At 59.7% G+C, this 20725-nt stretch overlaps 3 protein-coding genes across 9 annotated transcripts; 1 reads left to right on the top strand and 2 right to left on the bottom strand.

The window, feature by feature from the left end:
* Positions 1 to 386: 386 nt before the first annotated feature.
* b4galnt1a (beta-1,4-N-acetyl-galactosaminyl transferase 1a) lies at positions 387 to 4547 on the bottom strand. Of its 5 annotated transcripts, none has more exons than XM_053849693.1 (10): positions 4436 to 4547; positions 3706 to 3914; positions 3462 to 3644; positions 3253 to 3359; positions 3156 to 3193; positions 2914 to 3094; positions 2473 to 2565; positions 2217 to 2404; positions 1314 to 1725; positions 387 to 917 (listed from the first exon to the last, which is right to left on the bottom strand). In XM_053849693.1, the coding sequence occupies exons 2-10, from the start codon at positions 3912 to 3914 to the stop codon at positions 706 to 708; spliced, it is 1623 nt and encodes a 540-aa protein (XP_053705668.1). In that variant the 5' UTR covers positions 4436 to 4547; the 3' UTR covers positions 387 to 705. The 5 variants fall into 5 exon arrangements, with proteins under 5 accessions (XP_053705668.1, XP_053705667.1, XP_053705669.1 ...); XM_053849692.1 differs by having other exon boundaries at positions 3706 to 3933; positions 4436 to 4503; XM_053849694.1 differs by lacking the exon at positions 4436 to 4547 and having other exon boundaries at positions 1274 to 1511; positions 1585 to 1725; positions 3706 to 4284.
* A 792-nt stretch (positions 4548 to 5339) lies between these two features.
* c1galt1la (core 1 synthase, glycoprotein-N-acetylgalactosamine 3-beta-galactosyltransferase 1, like a) lies at positions 5340 to 8652 on the top strand. The gene is made up of 4 exons (XM_053849621.1): positions 5340 to 5457; positions 5574 to 5788; positions 7050 to 7714; positions 8271 to 8652. Exons 2-4 carry the CDS (start codon positions 5578 to 5580, stop codon positions 8535 to 8537), a joined length of 1143 nt encoding a protein of 380 aa, XP_053705596.1. The 5' UTR covers positions 5340 to 5457; positions 5574 to 5577; the 3' UTR covers positions 8538 to 8652.
* A 137-nt stretch (positions 8653 to 8789) lies between these two features.
* Positions 8790 to 10709, bottom strand: tac3a (tachykinin precursor 3a). Of its 3 annotated transcripts, XM_053849625.1 has the most exons (6): positions 10447 to 10709; positions 9630 to 9736; positions 9331 to 9424; positions 9164 to 9193; positions 8943 to 9096; positions 8790 to 8888 (listed from the first exon to the last, which is right to left on the bottom strand). In XM_053849625.1, exons 2-6 carry the CDS (start codon positions 9729 to 9731, stop codon positions 8870 to 8872), a joined length of 399 nt encoding a protein of 132 aa, XP_053705600.1. In that variant the 5' UTR covers positions 9732 to 9736; positions 10447 to 10709; the 3' UTR covers positions 8790 to 8869. The 3 variants fall into 3 exon arrangements, with proteins under 3 accessions (XP_053705600.1, XP_053705597.1, XP_053705598.1); XM_053849622.1 differs by lacking the exon at positions 10447 to 10709 and having other exon boundaries at positions 9630 to 9905; XM_053849623.1 differs by lacking the exon at positions 10447 to 10709 and having other exon boundaries at positions 8834 to 8888; positions 8955 to 9096; positions 9630 to 9905.
* Between the last annotated feature and the right edge of the window lie 10016 nt (positions 10710 to 20725).

The following is a 20725-nucleotide window of genomic DNA, read 5'->3' as shown; positions in this document are numbered from 1 at the left end:
CCCCCTTCCTCCTGTTCTTCCTCCTCCTCCTCCTCCTCTTCCTCCTCCTCCTCCCCCTCTTCCTCCTGTTCTTCCTCCTCTCCTCCTCCTCTTCCTCCTCCTCCTCCTCCTCCTCCCCCTCTTCCTCCTGTTCTTCCTCCTCCTCCTCCTCTTCCTCCTCTCCTCCTCCTCTTCCTCTTCCTCCTCTCCTCCTCCTCTTCCTCTTCCTCCTCCTCTTCCTCCTCTCCTCCTCCTCTTCCTCTTCCTCCTCCTCCTCCTCCTCCTCACCAGCAGTTTCTCAGATGAACAATCTTTCCAAAGTAGTTCACTCATGCTTTCTTTTCCTTTTCTGTTAATTTGCTCAGCAAAGACAAAAATCGCGCTCATAGCAATAACGCTCTCTTGTTTATTTTTGTCACTCCTTCGGTACCTGTCAGTCGGATGATCAACAGAGATGGAGCCACTGAAGTGACACACAGAGGAAGGAGCTTTGCATCAGCAGTGTTTGTGCGGTAAACACAACTGAGCCGTCGACACACACACTCGTGATCACACACCTGACACACACACAGTCATGCAAACACACGCTCACACTGGACTCCCAGCTGCTGAGCGATTTCAGCCTGTGTCGGGTTCCTCCAGTGGCTCGGCCCTGGGTCCCAGCCGGTCCTTCCCCACACCTCCCTCCAATCCTGAGTTCAGGCTCAGTCAGGCGCCCTCTGCTGGTCAGTGTCTGGTCATGCACTTGAATCTGTTCTTGAAGTAGAAGACCTCATTGTGAAGGTCCCGGTCCGATTCGGAGGAGGAGTAGCGGAAAGAATCGTAGGCTCTCTGTGACTTGCTTTTGGTCCACGGCAGCTGGATCTTAGACGCGTGGTCGACGACGACGTCGCTGCAGGAGCCCACGTGGAGCGAGCCGAGCCCATCCACGAAGAACTCTGCAGAACCGGACCAGTCAGTTACAAGACAGTTTTGGATTCAGAACCCGCAGATCACTGAGCAGACATCTGGAGAGCAAGGTCTAGGCCACTGGAGGCCCGAGGCTGGCTCCGACCAGGGACCTGGAGAGTCACCATCACATGGCTGGTTTGCTCAGAACATGAAGGTGTGGAGGTGGAGACAGGTGACAAACAAGGCTCCTGTCTCTGAGGAGCTCTCACATCAACCCATCACCGCCAGAACAAGAACTCAGTGCTTCAGACACTCGGAGCTCCAAGTCACCGTCCATTCCAGCACTGAGAGGGAGCAGTTGGCCGGCTTTCATCTGAAACGGTGGCGACCAGTGTGCACCTACCGAGGTGGCCCCGGCGGGCCAGGCGAGGGTCAAAGCCCACCTGCTGCACCTTGTCCGTCCTGGCCATGAAGAAGTTGACGACGGCGTCGGCGACCACACAGTTGGGGAATCCATCGATGAGGTGGTGGTAACCCCTGCGGACGTGAAGACAGTCGCCCTCCAAGCCACCCTCCTCCACAGAGATGGTGTGACGGAAAGTTGTGGCGTAGCCAGTCACCTCTCGCACGGCGCCACCGACCTGCAGCGCCCCGAGACACAGGCAGTCGTCTCTGGAACACAGGAGGAGAAACGTGTCCGGACGTGCCGCTCACCAGGTCCAGCGAGGTCCTCTCCAGGATGTCCACCATCTTCTCCAGCTTGGTCTTGGCAGTGAAGAGGAAGTCGTCATCCACCCACAGAACATACTTGGTGGTTACCTGGGACACGGCCAAGTTTCTCCCGGCGAACCAGCCCTGCAGGCAGAAGATGGCATACCAGACATGATGAATCTGCAAGCCCGGGCAGAGTCCAGTCACAAGCAGGTTCTTGAGTGGAAGTGGAGATCGCTGGCTCTACAGAGAAGGAGCTCAGCAGCCCACTCCCACTCCCGTCGGCGTCTGCAGGTGGCCTTCCAGACTGACGCTGCATGTTGAGGCATTCGCCTTTGGGGTTCCAGGAGGTTGGGGGGTCATGTGTCACGATATAGAGCCTCAGTCACGGTCACCTGGACCGCGGAACTGTCAGGGGGCTGAGCTAAGAGAGCTGCTGATGCGCTCTCCCTGCGGGTGTCCCGGAACATTCCACCCTCCCAGCACCCAGATCTGGCGCCATGGGAGTGAGAACGGTTGCATGAAGACGTGAGCCAAAAACCCCACCATGACCCCTGGTGGTCTAAATGCCAGCTCCACTAGTGGGAAGTGAGACGCCACGGACTGCCGGACCCACACCGTCTGCGTCTCATCACCTTCCTGGGAGGCATGAAGAACTGCTCCACGCCGGCGCCACCCACTGGCTGCGGGTGCTCGTTGTCGTCTGCGATCACGATGCCGATGTGAGGGTAGAAGCGCCGCACGCTGGCGATCAGGCCGGCGAGTCTGTCGTAGCGCAGGAAGGTCTTGGTGGCGATGGTGACCAGAGCGCTGACGTTAGCCTCTGCAGGCGACACCCCACCCACAGTGACCTCACAAGTCTCGGAGCTCTGAGGCGTGCTGCTGTCAGACCTGGGTGGAGTCCAGAGTTGTAGAGTCTCGGGACCGCGTGGTGCCCCACTTTGATGGTGAAGAAGGAGCGGTGCCCTCTGCTGGAGAATTGCACTGCAGACAGAGAGCACAAGGTTGACACGAGCTGAGCCTCTGTCGCCCACCAACCTCCCCAAAACTGCCATGGAGCGTCTCTTTGATGCCGGAGAGCAACGCAATCCAGCAGGTCGCCTGACCTGCAGCAGATTTGCATGGTCGCAGATTTGACTGACGCCAGCGACACGACACATTTGCTTCTCAGCGCCATGCAAAACCCTCTCCTGCTTCTAAACAAACGACCGACCACATGTTGCCGTCTGGACCTCAACACAGCGCAGCTCCGCTCCAAGTGCCTGCGGGATGCCCCCACACAGCTCCACCGACCCTCGGCCAGAGCCCTGACCTTCCAAGTGGCCTCCTCACCAGTGTCGGCTGTGCGGGGATGGAACTGCGTGTTGGTGTAGGCCACAAACTGGAGCTGCCTGTTCAGAGCCTCCTGAGAAGAACTTGAGACGGTGATGGACTTCTGCCCGAGTCCTTCGAGCGAGACCCCGTCCACCGTGGCTGCCACATCAAAGGTCCCCAAGGACGCCGTCAGAGACACCTGTCCACAGGGCACCTCAATCACTTCTTCTGAGAAGGCTTCAGTCCAGAGCTAGGATTACCGAGTGGTTGGAGCCGGTCTTCTCCTGAAGGCCCAGACCTGCCCGGATCACAGAGTCAGTCCGAGCAGAGATGACGAGCCGCATTGGAGGTGCTCACCTGGCACCAGGATGGTTTTCAGGGGCCGCACCTCCACGCCCTGGGTGGGGAACTGAAGGGGGCTGTTGGCCTGGGCCACCAGCAGCAGGTCAGCTGGACTGAAGCCCCTGCTCAGACAGACAGACAGACAGGTGTGTCGCTTCTGAGGGGAACGCCTCAGTGATTCAGGGCGGGGTGGGATGCTTGAGTGAGATGGCTGCGCCCCCTACCTCCTCCGGAAACTGCTGTGCTCCTGAGCCCGGAGCCTCTCCACACTCTCGGGGTCGGGATGCGACTCCAGGAAGGCCAGCCTGAAGTCCTTCACTGTCAGGCGCGGGAAGACCAGGTTGGAGAGCGGCAGGCGGAAGCTGTCCTGCTCAGCCAGACACTCACACCTGTTGGTCGCCAGGCGACTGCAGAAACACACACGCTGGCTCTCTCTCTCTCTGGGGAAACTGGGGGGGCGCAACTCACCAGGAGACCTCCTTCCTCAGCCGATACGGGACGTGCTCCACTGCACGGATGCTCTGGAGCAGGCTCCCCAGCTGCACGCTCTCCTCCACAGTCCTCGGCGTCAGGTCAACCGGCGGGCCGGGCGGCGGACTCCGTCTTGTGCAGAGAGCCAGCAGGAGCAGGGCGCTCGCCACCATCAGGACCAGCCGCGTCTTGTAGGGAACACGCATCTGGGCAGGGAGGGAGCGTCTGATGAAACAGGCCAGGCTTTAGCAAACACAGCAGCTTCAGAGGAAGCCGCTGGCGCAGAGCACCAAACGTTTTTCCCCAGGAACAAAAGTGAACGCAGAAAGAAACTACGCCACCCGAGGTGCTTGCAACATGGCGCAGAATGAAAAGTTCCAGACCCACAAAGACACAGCCCCCTCTGTTCAGGGTGTCATCGATGTGTGAAGGAGAAGCCCTGGAACATCTGCTCAGCTCTGACAACTCAAGACGACCGAGGCTGCACCGCCGGAGGAGCAGGAAGTTGAACCTTTAAAAACCCGCCGACCCAAACTACCCCAGGAGTCAGGTTCAGTAGGACAGCACTTCATCAGCACCTTCTTCAGAAGCTTCATCTCAAGTCAGTCCTTGTCACCTGCCAAACCTTCAGCTCCCTTCCTTCAGGAAGCCTGGCTCTGCTTTGAAAGTATCCAGGGTCACTGGAGGCCAAAGATTTGCCCAGACGTGCTGTGATCCTGCTGCTCACCCGGGTCACAAGAGGAGCCTCCGAGAGCTTCAGAGACAGGGCGTCTCACCCGGCGCGGCAGAGAGGTGAGTCGCGCTGGAGGTGCAGCTGCTTCCTGCTGAGCTCCTCTGTTTACTCTGCTGATGTGGGAATGGGGAGGAGGAACCCAGGGGCACCGGAGCCAGGAAACGTCTTCTCACAAAGCTATGGATCCATGAAGACTTGCCTTTTGGCCAGTCACAACTTGCTTCTGGAGCATGGCCAGCTTCACGTCACCCTCAGCTGCTGCTCTCAGGTGAAGTAGGGAGCGCGTCGACAGCTGCCCCCCTCGAGCGTCCACCGCTGCGGCCAGGGTCCCACGGCACGCCAAGCTTCAGGGGGAGGAGAAGAAGAGAGGGGAGGAGACGCAGTGATGCATGCGCAGAGACTCAGGAGTCAGCAAGGTCTGGAGACTGAAGGTGTCATTGGGAGGAAGGTGCGAAAGGAGTGGCTCAGCGTTCGGGAGGACAGATGCCAGGACAGGTGTGCCAGCTTCACATTCCATCGCAGCAAACCCTCCATCCTGGTCATTCAGTGTGGAGAGCCAGTGTACACACCTCAACATGGCACGTGCGTGGGTATGAACGGCCTCTGTGACGTCACGATGACGGACTGAGCCGTGAGAGCCGGATCAGATGACGTCATCGAACAGAGGGAAACCTCCATCTGCAGTGTAAGGCTGACACCTAGCGGCTGGGTTGGGTGGTGCAACGCTCCTCTTCCGGAACACACACGGATCGAGATAAGAACCACAACCACATTGTTTCAACAACATTCCCAGCGACAGCAGAAATTAGAATGAATCATTCACGTTCATCGATCGCTGCGCATCAGGTGTCGCTGACGTCACCGGCCACCCGCCAATCAGTGAGGCGGATTTCCGGTGTCCTGCGGTCCACCTGATGACCGGATCATCTCCACCTGCCGGCCTCCGCCTCGGCTCACACTCAGACGGGAGTCGGACCCGCGCGCTCGTGCTGTCCAGCCGCGTCGGCGCAGAGCAGGTGAGAGAGACGGAGCCACCTGTCTGCAGACGGGAGACGCTGAAGTGCTCAGTCCTGGTCTGACCAGCCTTCGCTCGTCTCTTCCTCCTCTGACGGGCCGTGTGCTTCTGGTGCAGCGGCATGGCGGGCCTGACCTCCAGCTGGGCTTTCTGTCTGGGCTTTGTTTGCGGCCTCTGCTGCCTCCGCATCCTGCTGAACCAGCTGTGGTTCGAGAGGAGCTACTCTCTTCCGACCGAGGCGCAGGGGAGGGTCGCCGGGGCAACGGCTTCACCGGCCGCCTGGAGGCGCCACGGAGCCGCGCTCCTCAACACGCGGCGTCCTCACCGTGCAGGTACCTGACCGCTCCTCCTCCTCCTCCTCCTCGGGTGTTAAGGCCGTGCAGATACGCTCCTCGACCTGTTTGATCTCGGGGCCCACCTTTCCCAGAACAAAACTGAAGGAATTGAACTGATTCATGGCTCTTGGTTTCATTGGTCAACAACAACCATATTTAATCCACTCGCATGGAAACAAAGCCAAACCTCGTGAAATGACATGAAACCGTGTGATATTTGTCATGGAAAAGTCCAACCCGCAACAGAACCAGGTGCCAGTCATGTTCGTCAAATTGACTGAAGAAAAACACAGTTGAAGGTTGCAAACTGCTGAGAAAATTGGAAAAACGGAATCAAATTCTCAATAAATATATCACAAAATCCGAATATTTTACACCAAAGGAGGTATAAGTAAAGTGTCAATCAAAGTTTTTCAAAACTGCATCAACAGCTGCTTTCATAAACAGTTTTTACTGTTTGGTGGGTGGGGGGCATCACTTTCTTTATCAGGAACATCTCCATAGTTGATCACAGATTTGCAGCTGTCCTTTCAATGCAGTGACACCCGACTGCCTCCATTCGTGCCGCACCTGAGTGTCTCACGGGGGCCGAAGGTGACAAACAAAAGAACTCTCACAGACCCTGTAGGAGGCGTTGTTCGTGATTTTTACTGAAGCTCAGCTGCTCCAAGCCGTCGTCATGGAGACCAGATGGGTGTGTTCCCGGAGGTCGGCCCTCTCCTCGTCACACTTACTTCTCCCCCGATGGTCGAGCCCAGTCCGTCGCCGCCGCTCTGACAGTCGATGCACATGTTCTGGCCCTGAGTGACAGCTGGGTGGATTGGTGTCGCTGGGTCCCCAAAGAGGGTGTGGAGGTGGAGACGTGTGGCTTCCTGACAGACGCTAATGACGGGAGAGTCATTACCACCAGGGAGAAAATGAGAGGCTTCATTGGTGGAAATTCAGGAGAGCAATAATCCAATCAAGTCAGCAGGACGACAGCAGCTCGCCTCAAGCGGCGCCGCAACACGGACAGCCGTATGAGAACAGGCTGGCACAGGCACAGATGCAGTTCACAGTGTCACGCTCACCTGTCAATCATCCACAGACCCACGCTGGTCGCCATGGTTACTGATGATGATGATGGTGTTTGTTCTGCACCTGAAGAGCTCAGGTTTATGATTCCATCTGCGCTCTGTCGCGGACCACTAGCCCTGCTAGCTAAACGCCACCCCTGGGTTCAGCAGAGAAGCCTCCAGCCCTTGTGCTCTCTGTCCAGGCGAGGACAGTCGGCTCGCGGACGCCCTGTACCAGAAGGTCCGCGTCCTGTGCTGGGTGATGACCGGGCCCTATAACCTCAACACCAAAGCCCGGCACGTCAGGGCCACCTGGACCCGACATTGCAACCTGGTGGTTTTCATGAGCTCGGTGGAGGACCCAGACTTCCCCGCGGTGGGTCTGGGCACGAAGGAGGGCCGTGACCAACTCTACTGGAAGACCATCCGGGCCTTCCACTACGTCCACCAGCACCACCTCAACCAAGCCGACTGGTTCCTGAAGGCGGACGATGACACTTTTGTGGTGGTGGACAACCTGCGCTGGCTGCTGTCCAACCACACGCCGGAGGAAGCGCTTTACTTTGGCAAGCGCTTCAGGCCGTACACCAAGCAGGGCTTCATGAGCGGAGGGGCCGGCTACGTGCTCAGCAAGGAAGCCCTGCGGAGGTTCGTGGAAGGTTTCCGGACCCAAGTCTGCACTCACACCAGCCCCGTGGAGGACCTGGCCCTCGGCCAGTGTCTGGAGAAGATGGGCGTTCTGGCTGGAGACTCCAGAGACACGCTGCAGAGAGAGACCTTCCACCCGTTTGTTCCAGAGCACCATCTGACGGGGAGGTTCCTCAAGAGCTTCTGGTACTGGAGCTACTGCTACTACCCCATCGTGGAGGTGAGTTGAATGTGCCAGGATGACTGGAAGGGCGGGCGGGCCAGTTGTAGTGTGGGACGCAGAGAGGCTCCTGGTGGACGTCTGCGTTGAGAACCTCGTGACGTCTCTCGTCCAAAATCAGCCGCTGCTCTGGCATTAGCATGCAGACGCTACACGGCCGTTCCCTCCACGCCGAGCGTTCACGAAGCGTCCTGAAGGGGATGATTGCCCCCCCGACAGTCTTCCGCCAACAAAGGGAAAATTGGTCCATTTGTCTCGATGCGAACGCGTGTAGTGTTTTGCAATTAAAATGAGACGGCTTCATTAGCGATGCCGTTCCTCTTTGGAAGGCGGAAAACAACGCGACGGCAAAAGTCCAGCCTCCATCCATGTTTCCACGTGCAGGTCAGGGGGGCGGCTGACTCCTCGTAGACCCGGGAAAGGTCGAGGCGATGGGGTCGGGAGCGGTCGGTGCCAACCGGAACCTTCAGGCCACCGGGGCTCGGTCGGTCGGTCGGGCCGGGCCGCCGCTCAGGGACGAGCTGACGCCACGTCTGACATTGTCCCCCTCCCTCAGGGTCCGCAGTGCTGCTCCGACCTGGCTGTGTCCTTCCACTACGTGGAGCCAGAACTCATGTACACGCTCCAGTACCTCACCTACCACCTGAGGGCGTATGGGTATCGGCCTCGGTACCGCCCGCCTCTGCGCCGTGACCTCGACCCTCAACCCACTGCGCGGCGTCCAAACCTAGCTGGGACGGTCTCCGACCTGACAGAAAGGCAGAACCCTGTCGAGAACACAACCAGAGGAGCTGCAGTTCAGATCAGGTCCGGCCGGGATTAAACCTTTAATCCCCAGCTGGATTTAGCTGCAGATTTCTCCGGATCAGCCCTGCGCCAGGAGGCCGGGACCCCATGACAGAAGGTTGGACCGATGAAGTCCCTTTGTGAACCTTATTCCATCCAGAACTGCTCGGAGCTTCTCCTTTGCTCATTCATTCCAATAAACCTTCCTGCTGCTTTCATTTGTCTCACGTGAGGTGGGTCTGTGTCAGCTGAGAAACGGAGGCAAGCTTCACAATCAGAGCCATGTTTCTAGAAAATGGTTTATTTTCAACGACGACGCACAACAAGGTGAGAGAGCAACGGGCGGCTTCTGGCAGTCGGGAGGCTCTTCTAGAGGCCCTGCAGGAACCTGGAGCAGAGCGGAGGCTTGAGCGAGGCCCTGCTGTGGTCAGGGCTGCCTCACCTGAGTCGGCACCTGTTGAGGTAGACGCTTGGCCTCTGGGCCGCCTGGCTCCTCCAGGAGGCTTGGTCTGGGGACGGTCGCACCATGACACGCGGGTCACCTGCGTCGGAGCTCCTCCTCCCCATCAGGCCCACGAAGATGTCGTGCATTTCCCCTGAACACCAGAAACACGCTTGTTTTGTTTGTCATGTCACTGCTGTTGGGGAGGAAAAGAGCCTCACGTTTCTCTGGGGTCTCCACGTCCTCGGCGTCTGTCAACACAAGCGTGAGAAGTGAGCTGCTCGTGCGTGCGCGCGCGCGCGCGAGCGAGCGGGGTGTGGCTCAGCTGTGTGTGTGCGTGTCACGGTGGCACCTCCCGCTCCAGTGTTGCCCTGTGAGCACCACTGACCTGAGCTTCTTCGTCCCATCAGACCCACGAAGCTGTCGTAGTCCAGGTCGCTGTACCTCTTCAGGATGAGCCGCTGCAGCGGGTTCAGGCGCTCCTGCCACACACACACACACACGCGCGCGCTCGTGTTTATGGCCGTCCTTGTGGGGACGTGGTGAGGACCTCTCATTGCCATCAGCCTCTCCCTCTCAGCCTAACCCTCCAAAACACATGGCTGACCTGAACCAGGACTCTGGACTTATCATGAACCCTCAGACTGTGGCTTGAGCTGGTGGGCTCCAGGTTGCGGGGTCACCTACGTCTGAGGAGGCTCTGCGTGGCTCCTCACATCTGCTCCAGACGCTCCCGAGTGTCACCTGCAGCAGCAGCAGCAGCAGCAGCAGCGGCGGCGAGCTCTTCATGGTGTCTGCAGACACACAGCCGTCAGTCTCCTGCTCGCCACCAACAGGACGGGTGACCTTTGACCTCCCTCTTGGTCTCTCGCCTCTGAATCTGAACAATCGTTTGAAAAAATACCTCCTCATTGAAGTTCAATTCCGTGACTTAATATTGTGTTTTGGTGGCCGGCTGTGAGTTTACGGGCGGCTCCTGTAACAAGGTTGAGCACAGCCGCCGTCATTTCTCCACCAAACACCAGCGATGACATCAACCTGAGGCGGAGCAGCGCCGCCCGCCCGCCTGCCCGGCTCTCATGGAGGGAAGGAGTCCCAGCACGGCCAGTGGAGCATGTCACCTTTGGTCACCCTGGGCAGGCCAGCAGGTGTCAGCAGAGAGCAGCGATAGCCGCTGCTTCTGCAGCGCAACAAAGATGGTGTCTGTGCAACCCGACCATACTGAATTGTTGGGTCTCGGATAAATGATCCGACCGCCACACAGCTTGTCTGAATGAACACATGGAGGCGCTGTCAGGGATGTTCAGCTGATGTTTGCCGGAGCGCTGTGGCCCCCGTGCTGCCGCGGCGACCCACGCACGGCAGCGAAGAGTCAACCTGGTCTTCACCACACGCAGATGAAGAGATGGTGGAAGCACAGAAGCTCTGTGGGTCAAACACTGTGCCGACACTCCTGAGTGGTGCAGCACACACGAGCGGGCGAGCAGAGGCTGTCATCACCTACCTGGTGGCTGTGCGTCCGGCGCTCTCTCTGACGCTTCCTCTGGTTCTGCCGCTCCGGTTCAGAGTGTGTGGGGGGGTGGAGGCTGCCAATAAATAACTGCTGGAGAGGTAGCAGACGCCAATCAGCTGCTGGATCGTAGGAGGAGACTGTGGAGACTCATCTCTGATGGAGCCTTTCAGCCCTCCTCCACTTCACTGACATCACACACACACACACACACAGTTGTTTGGCTATTTTGGTGAGGATGTGTCGCTGTCATCACCCTTTCCCCAGCCTCTAAACCCTCACCTTCACCAGGACCCAGATGTTTCGACACCTTCAAACGTGTGTGAGAGAGAGAGAGAGAGAGCGTGGAGCTGGTCACTGTCAGCACTGACCTTCTGTCTCACTCACCATGTGCACGGTGCCATCTCATCTCTCTCATCCCGGGGCAGTACCCTGCAGATGTGGGCCTCAGAACCAACAGCTGATACAGGAGGGGGAGGTGGGGGGGGAGTCATGTGACGGAGCTGGAGACGCCACATAAATCACATCGCTACATTATTGATGAGTGTTTTTTAATCAAAGCCTGGAGTGAAGGGAGGGGGAAGGAGGGAGGAGGGGGGCGCTGGCCAGTCCTCACCTGACGACAGATGAGTCGTGACAGAGACCTGCTGCCTCAAGTGCTTCAGTGTGACAGCAGCAGGGTGAGATGTGCCCCCCCCCATCACTCCCAACACCACATCATCCTTCCATCATCCACATTGTAACTCAAAGTTGATCTGTCCTTCTCCCCACCTCCCTATCAGAACCCTCCCCACCTCCCCACCCTCCCTATCAGAACCCTCCCCACCTCCCCACCTCCCTATCAGACCCCTCCCCACCTCCCCACCCTCCCTATCAGAACCCTCCCCACCTCCCCACCTCCCTATCAGAACCCTCCCCACCTCCCCACCCTCCCTATCAGAACCCTCCCCACCTCCCCACCTCCCTATCAGACCCCTCCCCACCCTCCCTATCAGACCCCTCCCCACCCTCCCTATCAGACCCCTCCCCACCCTCCCCACCTCCCTATCAGAACCCTCCCCACCTCCCCACCCTCCCTATCAGAACCCTCCCCACCTCCCCACCTCCCTATCAGACCCCTCCCCACCCTCCCTATCAGACCCCTCCCCACCCTCCCTATCAGACCCCTCCCCACCCTCCCTATCAGACCCCTCCCCACCTCCCCACCTCCCTATCAGACCCCTCCCCACCTCCATATCAGACCCCTCCCCACCCTCCCTATCAGACCCCTCCCCACCCTCCCTATCAGACCCCTCCCCACCCTCCCTATCAGACCCCTCCCCACCCTCCCTATCAGACCCCTCCCCACCTCCCCACCTCCTTATCAGACCCCTCCCCACCTCCATATCAGACCCCTCCCCACCCTCCCTATCAGACCCCTCCCCACCCTCCCCACCTCCCTATCAGAACCCTCCCCACCTCCCCACCCTCCCTATCAGACCCCTCCCCACCTCCCCACCTCCCTATCAGACCCCTCCCCACCTCCCTATCAGAACCCTCCCCACCTCCCTATCAGACCCCTCCCACCTCCCTATCAGACCCCTCCCCACCTCCCTATCAGACCCCTCCCACCTCCCTATCAGACCCCTCCCACCTCCCTATCAGACCCCTCCCCACCCTCCCCACCCTCCCTATCAGACCCCTCCCCACCTCCCTATCAGACCCCTCCCCACCTCCCTATCAGACCCCTCCCCACCTCCCTATCAGACCCCTCCCCACCTCCCTATCAGAACCCTCCCCACCTCCCCACCTCCCTATCAGACCCCTCCCCACCTCCCTATCAGACCCCTCCCCACCTCCCTATCAGACCCCTCCCACCTCCCTATCAGACCCCTCCCACCTCCCTATCAGACCCCTCCCCACCCTCCCCACCCTCCCTATCAGACCCCTCCCCACCCTCCCGATCAGACCCCTCCCCCCCTCCCCACCCTCCCTATCAGACCCCTCCCCACCTCCCTATCAGACCCCTCCCCACCTCCCTATTAGCCCCTCCCCACCTCCCTATCAGACCCCTCCCCACCCTCCCCACCTCCCTATCAGAACCCTCCCCACCTCCCCACCCTCCCGATCAGACCCCTCCCCCCCTCCCCACCCTCCCTATCAGACCCCTCCCCACCTCCCTATCAGACCCCTCCCCACCTCCCTATTAGCCCCTCCCCACCTCCCTATCAGACCCCTCCCCACCCTCCCTATCAGACCCCTCCCCACCCTCCCTATCAGACCCCTCCCCACCTCCCTATTAGCCCCTCCCCACCTCCCTATCAGACCCCTCCCCACCCTCCCCACCTCCCTATCAGAACCCTCCCCACCTCCCTATCAGACCCCTCCCACCTCCCTATCAGACCCCTCCCCACCCTCCCCACCCTCCCTATCAGAACCCTCCCCACCCTCCCTATCAGACCCCTCCCCACCTCCCTATCAGACCCCTCCCCACCTCCCTATCAGAACCCTCCCCACCTCCCCACCCTCCCTATCAGACCCCTCCCCACCTCCCCACCTCCCTATCAGACCCCTCCCCACCTCCCTATCAGAACCCTCCCCACCTCCCTATCAGACCCCTCCCACCTCCCTATCAGACCCCTCCCCACCTCCCTATCAGACCCCTCCCACCTCCCTATCAGACCCCTCCCACCTCCCTATCAGACCCCTCCCCACCCTCCCCACCCTCCCTATCAGACCCCTCCCCACCTCCCTATCAGACCCCTCCCCACCTCCCTATCAGACCCCTCCCCACCTCCCTATCAGACCCCTCCCCACCTCCCTATCAGAACCCTCCCCACCTCCCCACCTCCCTATCAGACCCCTCCCCACCTCCCTATCAGACCCCTCCCACCTCCCTATCAGACCCCTCCCACCTCCCTATCAGACCCCTCCCCACCCTCCCCACCCTCCCTATCAGACCCCTCCCCACCCTCCCGATCAGACCCCTCCCCCCCTCCCCACCCTCCCTATCAGACCCCTCCCCACCTCCCTATCAGACCCCTCCCCACCTCCCTATTAGCCCCTCCCCACCTCCCTATCAGACCCCTCCCCACCCTCCCCACCTCCCTATCAGAACCCTCCCCACCTCCCCACCCTCCCGATCAGACCCCTCCCCCCCTCCCCACCCTCCCTATCAGACCCCTCCCCACCTCCCTATCAGACCCCTCCCCACCTCCCTATTAGCCCCTCCCCACCTCCCTATCAGACCCCTCCCCACCCTCCCTATCAGACCCCTCCCCACCCTCCCTATCAGACCCCTCCCCACCTCCCTATTAGCCCCTCCCCACCTCCCTATCAGACCCCTCCCCACCCTCCCCACCTCCCTATCAGAACCCTCCCCACCTCCCTATCAGACCCCTCCCACCTCCCTATCAGACCCCTCCCCACCCTCCCCACCCTCCCTATCAGAACCCTCCCCACCCTCCCTATCAGACCCCTCCCCACCTCCCTATCAGACCCCTCCCCACCCTCCCTATCAGAACCCTCCCCACCTCCCCACCTCCCTATCAGACCCCTCCCCACCTCCCTATCAGACCCCTCCCCACCTCCCCACCTCCCTATCAGACCCCTCCCACGTCCCTATCAGACCCCTCCCACCTCCCTATCAGACCCCTCCCCACCCTCCCCACCCTCCCTATCAGACCCCTCCCCACCCTCCCGATCAGACCCCTCCCCCCCTCCCCACCCTCCCTATCAGACCCCTCCCCACCTCCCTATCAGACCCCTCCCCACCCTCCCTATCAGACCCCTCCCCACCCTCCCCACCTCCCTATCAGACCCCTCCCCACCCTCCCCACCTCCCTATCAGACCCCTCCCCACCTCCCTATCAGACCCCTCCCCACCCTCCCTATCAGACCCCTCCCCACCCTCCCCACCTCCCTATTAGCCCCTCCCCACCTCCCTATCAGAACCCTCCCCACCTCCCTATTAGCCCCTCCCCACCTCCCTATCAGAACCCTCCCCACCTCCCTATCAGACCCCTCCCCACCCTCCCTATCAGAACCCTCCCCACCTCCCTATCAGACCCCTCCCCACCTCCCTATCAGAACCCTCCCCACCTCCCCACCTCCCTATCAGACCCCTCCCCACCTCCCTATCAGACCCCTCCCCGCCTCCCTATCAGACCCCTCCCCGCCTCCCTATCAGACCCCTCCCCGCCTCCCTATCAGACCCCTCCCCACCCTCCCTATCAGACCCCTCCCCGCCTCCCTATCAGACCCCTCCCCACCTCCCTATCAGACCCCTCCCCACCTCCCTATCAGAACCCTCCCCACCCTCCCTATCAGACCCCTCCCCACCTCCCTATTAGCCCCTCCCCACCTCCCTATCAGACCCCTCCCCACCTCCCTATCAGAACCCTCCCCACCTCCCCACCTCCCTATCAGAACCCTCCCCACCTCCCCACCTCCCTATCAGAACCCTCCCCACCTCCCTATCAGACCCCTCCCACCTCCCTATCAGACCCCTCCCCACCCTCCCTATCAGACCCCTCCCCACCTCCCTATCAGACCCCTCCCCACCCTCCCTATCAGACCCCTCCCCACCTCCCCACCCTCCCTATCAGACCCCTCCCCACCCTCCCGATCAGACCCCTCCCCCCCTCCCCACCCTCCCTATCAGACCCCTCCCCACCCTCCCGATCAGACCCCTCCCCCCCTCCCCACCCTCCCTATCAGACCCCTCCCCACCTCCCTATCAGACCCCTCCCCACCTCCCTATCAGAACCCTCCCCACCTCCCCACCTCCCTATCAGACCCCTCCCCACCTCCCTATCAGACCCCTCCCCGCCTCCCTATCAGACCCCTCCCCGCCTCCCTATCAGACCCCTCCCCACCCTCCCTATCAGAACCCTCCCCGCCTCCCTATCAGACCCCTCCCCACCTCCCTATCAGACCCCTCCCCACCCTCCCTATCAGACCCCTCCCCGCCTCCCTATCAGACCCCTCCCCACCTCCCTATCAGACCCCTCCCCACCCTCCCTATCAGACCCCTCCCCGCCTCCCTATCAGACCCCTCCCCACCTCCCTATCAGACCCCTCCCCACCTCCCTATCAGAACCCTCCCCGCCTCCCTATCAGACCCCTCCCCACCTCCCTATCAGACCCCTCCCCGCCTCCCTATCAGACCCCTCCCCACCTCCCTATCAGAACCCTCCCCACCTCCCCACCTCCCTATCAGAACCCTCCCCACCTCCCCACCTCCCTATCAGAACCCTCCCCACCTCCCTATCAGACCCCTCCCACCTCCCTATCAGACCCCTCCCCACCCTCCCTATCAGACCCCTCCCCACCTCCCTATCAGACCCCTCCCACCTCCCTATCAGACCCCTCCCCACCCTCCCTATCAGAACCCTCCCCACCTCCCTATCAGACCCCTCCCACCTCCCTATCAGACCCCTCCCCACCCTCCCCACCCTCCCTATCAGAACCCTCCCCACCTCCCCACCTCCCTATCAGACCCCTCCCCACCCTCCCCACCCTCCCTATCAGAACCCTCCCCACCTCCCCACCTCCCTATCAGACCCCTCCCCACCCTCCCTATCAGACCCCTCCCCACCTCCCTATCAGACCCCTCCCCACCTCCCCACCTCCCTATCAGAACCCTCCCCACCTCCCTATCAGACCCCTCCCACCTCCCTATCAGACCCCTCCCCACCCTCCCCACCCTCCCTATCAGAACCCTCCCCACCTCCCCACCTCCCTATCAGACCCCTCCCCACCCTCCCTATCACACCCCTCCCCACCTCCCTATCAGACCCCTCCCCACCTCCCTATCAGAACCCCCACACCTCCCCATCATCATCCCTCCATCCTCCCTCTATCCTGCATCTTCCAACATCCCCCATCTTCCCATCACACCCAACACCACACTATCTATCCATGGTCTATTTGTCTCTCCACCTGTCTGTCTCTATCTGTCCCCATCTTCCCATCACGCCCAACATCACTATCCATCCATCCATCCATCCATCTCTTATCCATCCATTATCCATAGATCTCTTATCCATCCATCCATCTCTTATCTATCCATCCGTCCATCCTCTGGTCGCCTGTCTGAGACATGCAGCATAGCTTCTTCATTTCAGAGAGAGAGGTATAGGAGGAGGTGGGGGCACTCTGCCTCAGACCCTGATCTTCTCAGCCTCTCTCTCGTGACCATATTGACTCAGGAGAGCAGATTTGTTTTTTGGAGAACACAGATCACTTTGTGGCGCCATGTTGGCGCGATGAGTCCCATCAGACGCTGAGTGCTGAGTGACTGCTGGAGTCCTGAGTCACTCCAATCTGCATGATGTTGGACGATTGTGCTGCGCTCGGCTGCTCGGCTCTTCACGCTGCGTTTGTCTTCACTCTTGGACTCCACAGTGTGTCATTAGCCTTCTCAGCTCGCACTCATCGCCGTCTGAATCCTGATCGCAACATCAATCCAGTCGGACCGCTTTTAACTGTGAATTTTTGAGCTGTGTCATTCTTCCTACGTCTCATCTCTCTGGTGTGAGGCTGCTCTGCGGGGTCAGAGGAGTCGCCTCCTGGCTCAGTGAAAGAGCTCACGTCTTCAACGTTGCAACTCAATCAGGAGAATCAAAAGCACACACGCAAAAGATAAGAGTGGCAGGGGGCCCAGGAGGACGTGGACGGTGAAGAGGCGTGGTGACAGATGAAAACAGCCAACAGAACACTGGCAGTGTCGCCTCATAACAGGGGTGCCAGCCATGACTGATGGCTGCCTGCCACCATGGAAGCAATATAGGACATTTCTTGGAGGGGATGCAAGCGTCGAGTTGGTCGCGCTGCCGTGAATAATGAGTTTCATTTACTCGTCTCTGGTGACTCAAGTGGTCACAACGCCAGCAGAAGCCTTTGGCTTCCGCTCTCAAGTGGAGGATGATGATGGACCAGTGTGTGTGTGTTAATATACTTGTGTCTTTGACTAGACGCTGATCTTATGAGTGTGATCCAAAGAGAAAGCCATGAGAAGAACTGGATCACCATCAGTGGGTTTGGTTCAGCGGTGTTGAAGTTGCCGCCTGGTGGTGCGAGGATGTCAGCCGCCTCCCTCTCCTCTGATGGCGGTCATGAGCGACTCTGACACCTGCTTGCCATGGTTACCAGCCGCCCATGACGCTGAGCAGAGTGCAAAGCAGCGCGAGCCGGCGTCCCGTCAGAGTTGGCCCCCAGCTCCAGCACTTCCCCCACCTGTGAGAGAGTCCGGGCCGACAGACGGCCAGCGCTAACCTGGTTAGCGTCGACAATCTCTCGATTACGGGCAGCAGAGTGGATTACAAATGTGGCGAGCGGGTGAAAGGAGCGCCTTATCTGGCGCTGTGACGGCTTTATTAGCGTGATCTGGTTATCGCCGCGGACGGACAGGAAGCGGAGTTTCTCTGGAGAAACGCCTGGTTGTGTTGGACGGAGCGGCCGCGCGCTGCGAGTCAGAGCCGCGGCGCCGTCACTCCCTGCTAATGAATAACCCCCGACTGGCCCTGGAGAGAGCTGTCACCGGCCGCGCTTCCTTCCGTCCCAGCCTCCGAGCCTAATGAGAGGTGGCAGCCATCTTTCACATCCGCGTCCCAGCATCAAACATCAGCGCCGCCTTCCCCGCATGTCGGCGTTTTCGTCACGTCCCGGAGCGCCGGCGGCCTCCTGCTGCAGACTGAAATAGAAGGAGTCCGTGGCGGAGCTCAGCCCAGCGGGCGGCCACGCCAGAGAGGAGCGCTCGCTGCTCGCATGACCAGGACTGAGCCAAGTTGGTCACAAACCAGAGCCCTTTGACACTCCTGTCTGTGGACATTTGTTGTTCTTGTGAGGACATTTTGGCTTGTCCTCACAATGTTGAAACGTCAGGAGTTGATTTATAATTGGGTGCAAGTGTGGTCCAGAGTCCGGGTTCAGCTTGGCCATGTCTTTTGGAGGGTTGAGTAAAGGGTGAGAGGCTGGGGAAAGGGCATGAGGCAGTGAGAGACCTCACAATGTCCCCACAGGGACAGCAACAGTAACGCGTGTGTGTGTCAGTTCAAGTGCTCCTCTGCTGAAGTGTGGGGCGGACACGGACCCGGAGACACGGAGGTGAGTCAGCACGGGACCTGTCCTGGGAAGAGGATGGGCTTCTCTGCCGCTAAAGCAGCGAGTCTGAGGGAGCGGTGCAGGTCACCACCTTCTCCTCACTCCACCTTCACTTCATGTGTCATTCGGCTCAGGCCTCCGGCAGACCTGGAGGACGTCACTGCCGAGCTGTTTGCAGTCTGAGGTCATGACCTCTGATGACCTGGCCGGCCGTCCGTCATGTGCTGGAGCGGTTGTGCCAGGCCCCGCCCCCTCGCTGATCTCCACAGTGTTGCAGGACGTTTAAAAGCTCTCAAAGCTCCAGCACGTGAATATTAAACAGATGATTCTTGTTTTGCTTTCAAACTTCAACCTGCCAATTCCGCCCCGCTGCAGCGCGCCGGTCAACGCTTTTAGTCAAAAGGAGGAGGGAGTGGTAGAATTGGAAGTGTGGAGCCCACAGTCGGACGTGCTGCGAACACCAACTGGAGCGGTGGCGCTGGCGTGTGGACGCTGTGGACGGAGCTCCGCGCTCAGCTCAGCCATCCGTGTGTGTGTCTTGTTTCCACTGCTTGTTTAACTTCTTCCATCAGCGACTGGTGGACTCCAAGGTTTCAATCTCCTGGAGTGCGAAAATGCTGCGCGGCGTTCACAACACTCTCCTCCTCTTCAGATTCCATTTGCAGACATGAGTCCCACACTCACTGCTGGCTCTCCTCACGAGAGGCTCCTGGCGGCTGGGCTCGGCTCTGTGGCGGAATTGAAGGTATTTGGAGGGAAGACTGAAAACCCATTTGAGCAGCAAAGAAAACGATTTTTTTTCTGAGAGATTAAGGGCGAGCGCGCCGTGACCCCGGTGGTCAGAACTGGGGAGAACTGTGGGAGCGTCCACTCTGAACCCCGGACCACCTGGAGGCCTGACAAGAACCTGACGCTCAGACTCGGAGTCATGACGTCCACCCGGGTCTCAACTGCTCTGACTCAACCGGCCCGACTCACCAGTCCACAGTGGAACAAACATGCCGTGATGTAATTCTGCATATCAACGAAGTGATGATGCTCCTCCTCAAATATTTATCAGCGTGAACGTTTCATGCCCTCAGGGGGCCGCAGCAGCGCTTCCTCTCCGTGTCATGAACTGAGCTGGGAATCCAGACTGACGTGAGGGTTCGGCTCAGAACTGCATGTTCCGGATCAGTCGTCCGCTGGCGGCGCTGATGCGCGTGCAGAGACGACTTGTGAAGGCTTCTTCCGCTCATGAAGCCCCAGACCTGAACCGACAGAGTCCAGTCCAGGTCCGCTCATGAAGCCCCAGACCTGAACCGACAGAGTCCAGTCCAGGTCCAAGGTCCGCTCATGAAGCCCCAGACCTGAACCAACAGAGTCCAGTCCAGGTCCAAGGTCCGCTCATGAAGCCCCAGACCTGAACCGACAGAGTCCAGTCCAGGTCCGCTCATGAAGCCCCAGACCTGAACCAACAGAGTCCAGTCCAGGTCCAAGGTCCGCTCATGAAGCCCCAGACCTGAACCGACAGAGTCCAGTCCAGGTCCGCTCATGAAGCCCCAGACCTGAACCAACAGAGTCCAGTCCAGGTCCAAGGTCCGCTCATGAAGCCCCAGACCTGAACCGACAGAGTCCAGTCCAGGTCCGCTCATGAAGCCCCAGACCTGAACCAACAGAGTCCAGTCCAGGTCCAAGGTCCGCTCATGAAGCCCCAGACCTGAACCGACAGAGTCCAGTCCAGGTCCGCTCATGAAGCCCCAGACCTGAACCAACAGAGTCCAGTCCAGGTCCAAGGTCCGCTCATGAAGCCCCAGACCTGAACCGACAGAGTCCAGTCCAGGTCCAAGGTCCGCTCATGAAGCCCCAGACCTGAACCAACAGAGTCCAGTCCAGGTCCAAGGTCCGCTCATGAAGCCCCAGACCTGAACCGACAGAGTCCAGTCCAGGTCCGCTCATGAAGCCCCAGACCTGAACCAACAGAGTCCAGTCCAGGTCCGCTCATGATGGGAAGCCTGGCAGACCAGACCGTGTTCAGAGGGGAATAAAAGTGAATGAAGGAACCGCGGGAAAGTTCTGTCCTTCTGAGATGGCACCTGCTCCGTGAGTCATTCAGCCTTCCGATAGTTTGTTCAGCATTCGCTGGCACAGAGCGACTGTTCTCAAGCCATCGCTGGTGAGCGGATACAGAGCAAAGAATCTGATCTCA

Source organism: Synchiropus splendidus, chromosome 18 (genome assembly GCF_027744825.2).
Source record: "Synchiropus splendidus isolate RoL2022-P1 chromosome 18, RoL_Sspl_1.0, whole genome shotgun sequence".
Classification (NCBI taxonomy): Eukaryota; Metazoa; Chordata; class Actinopteri; order Syngnathiformes; family Callionymidae; genus Synchiropus; species Synchiropus splendidus.
This window is presented reverse-complemented; position numbering and strand designations above follow the sequence as displayed.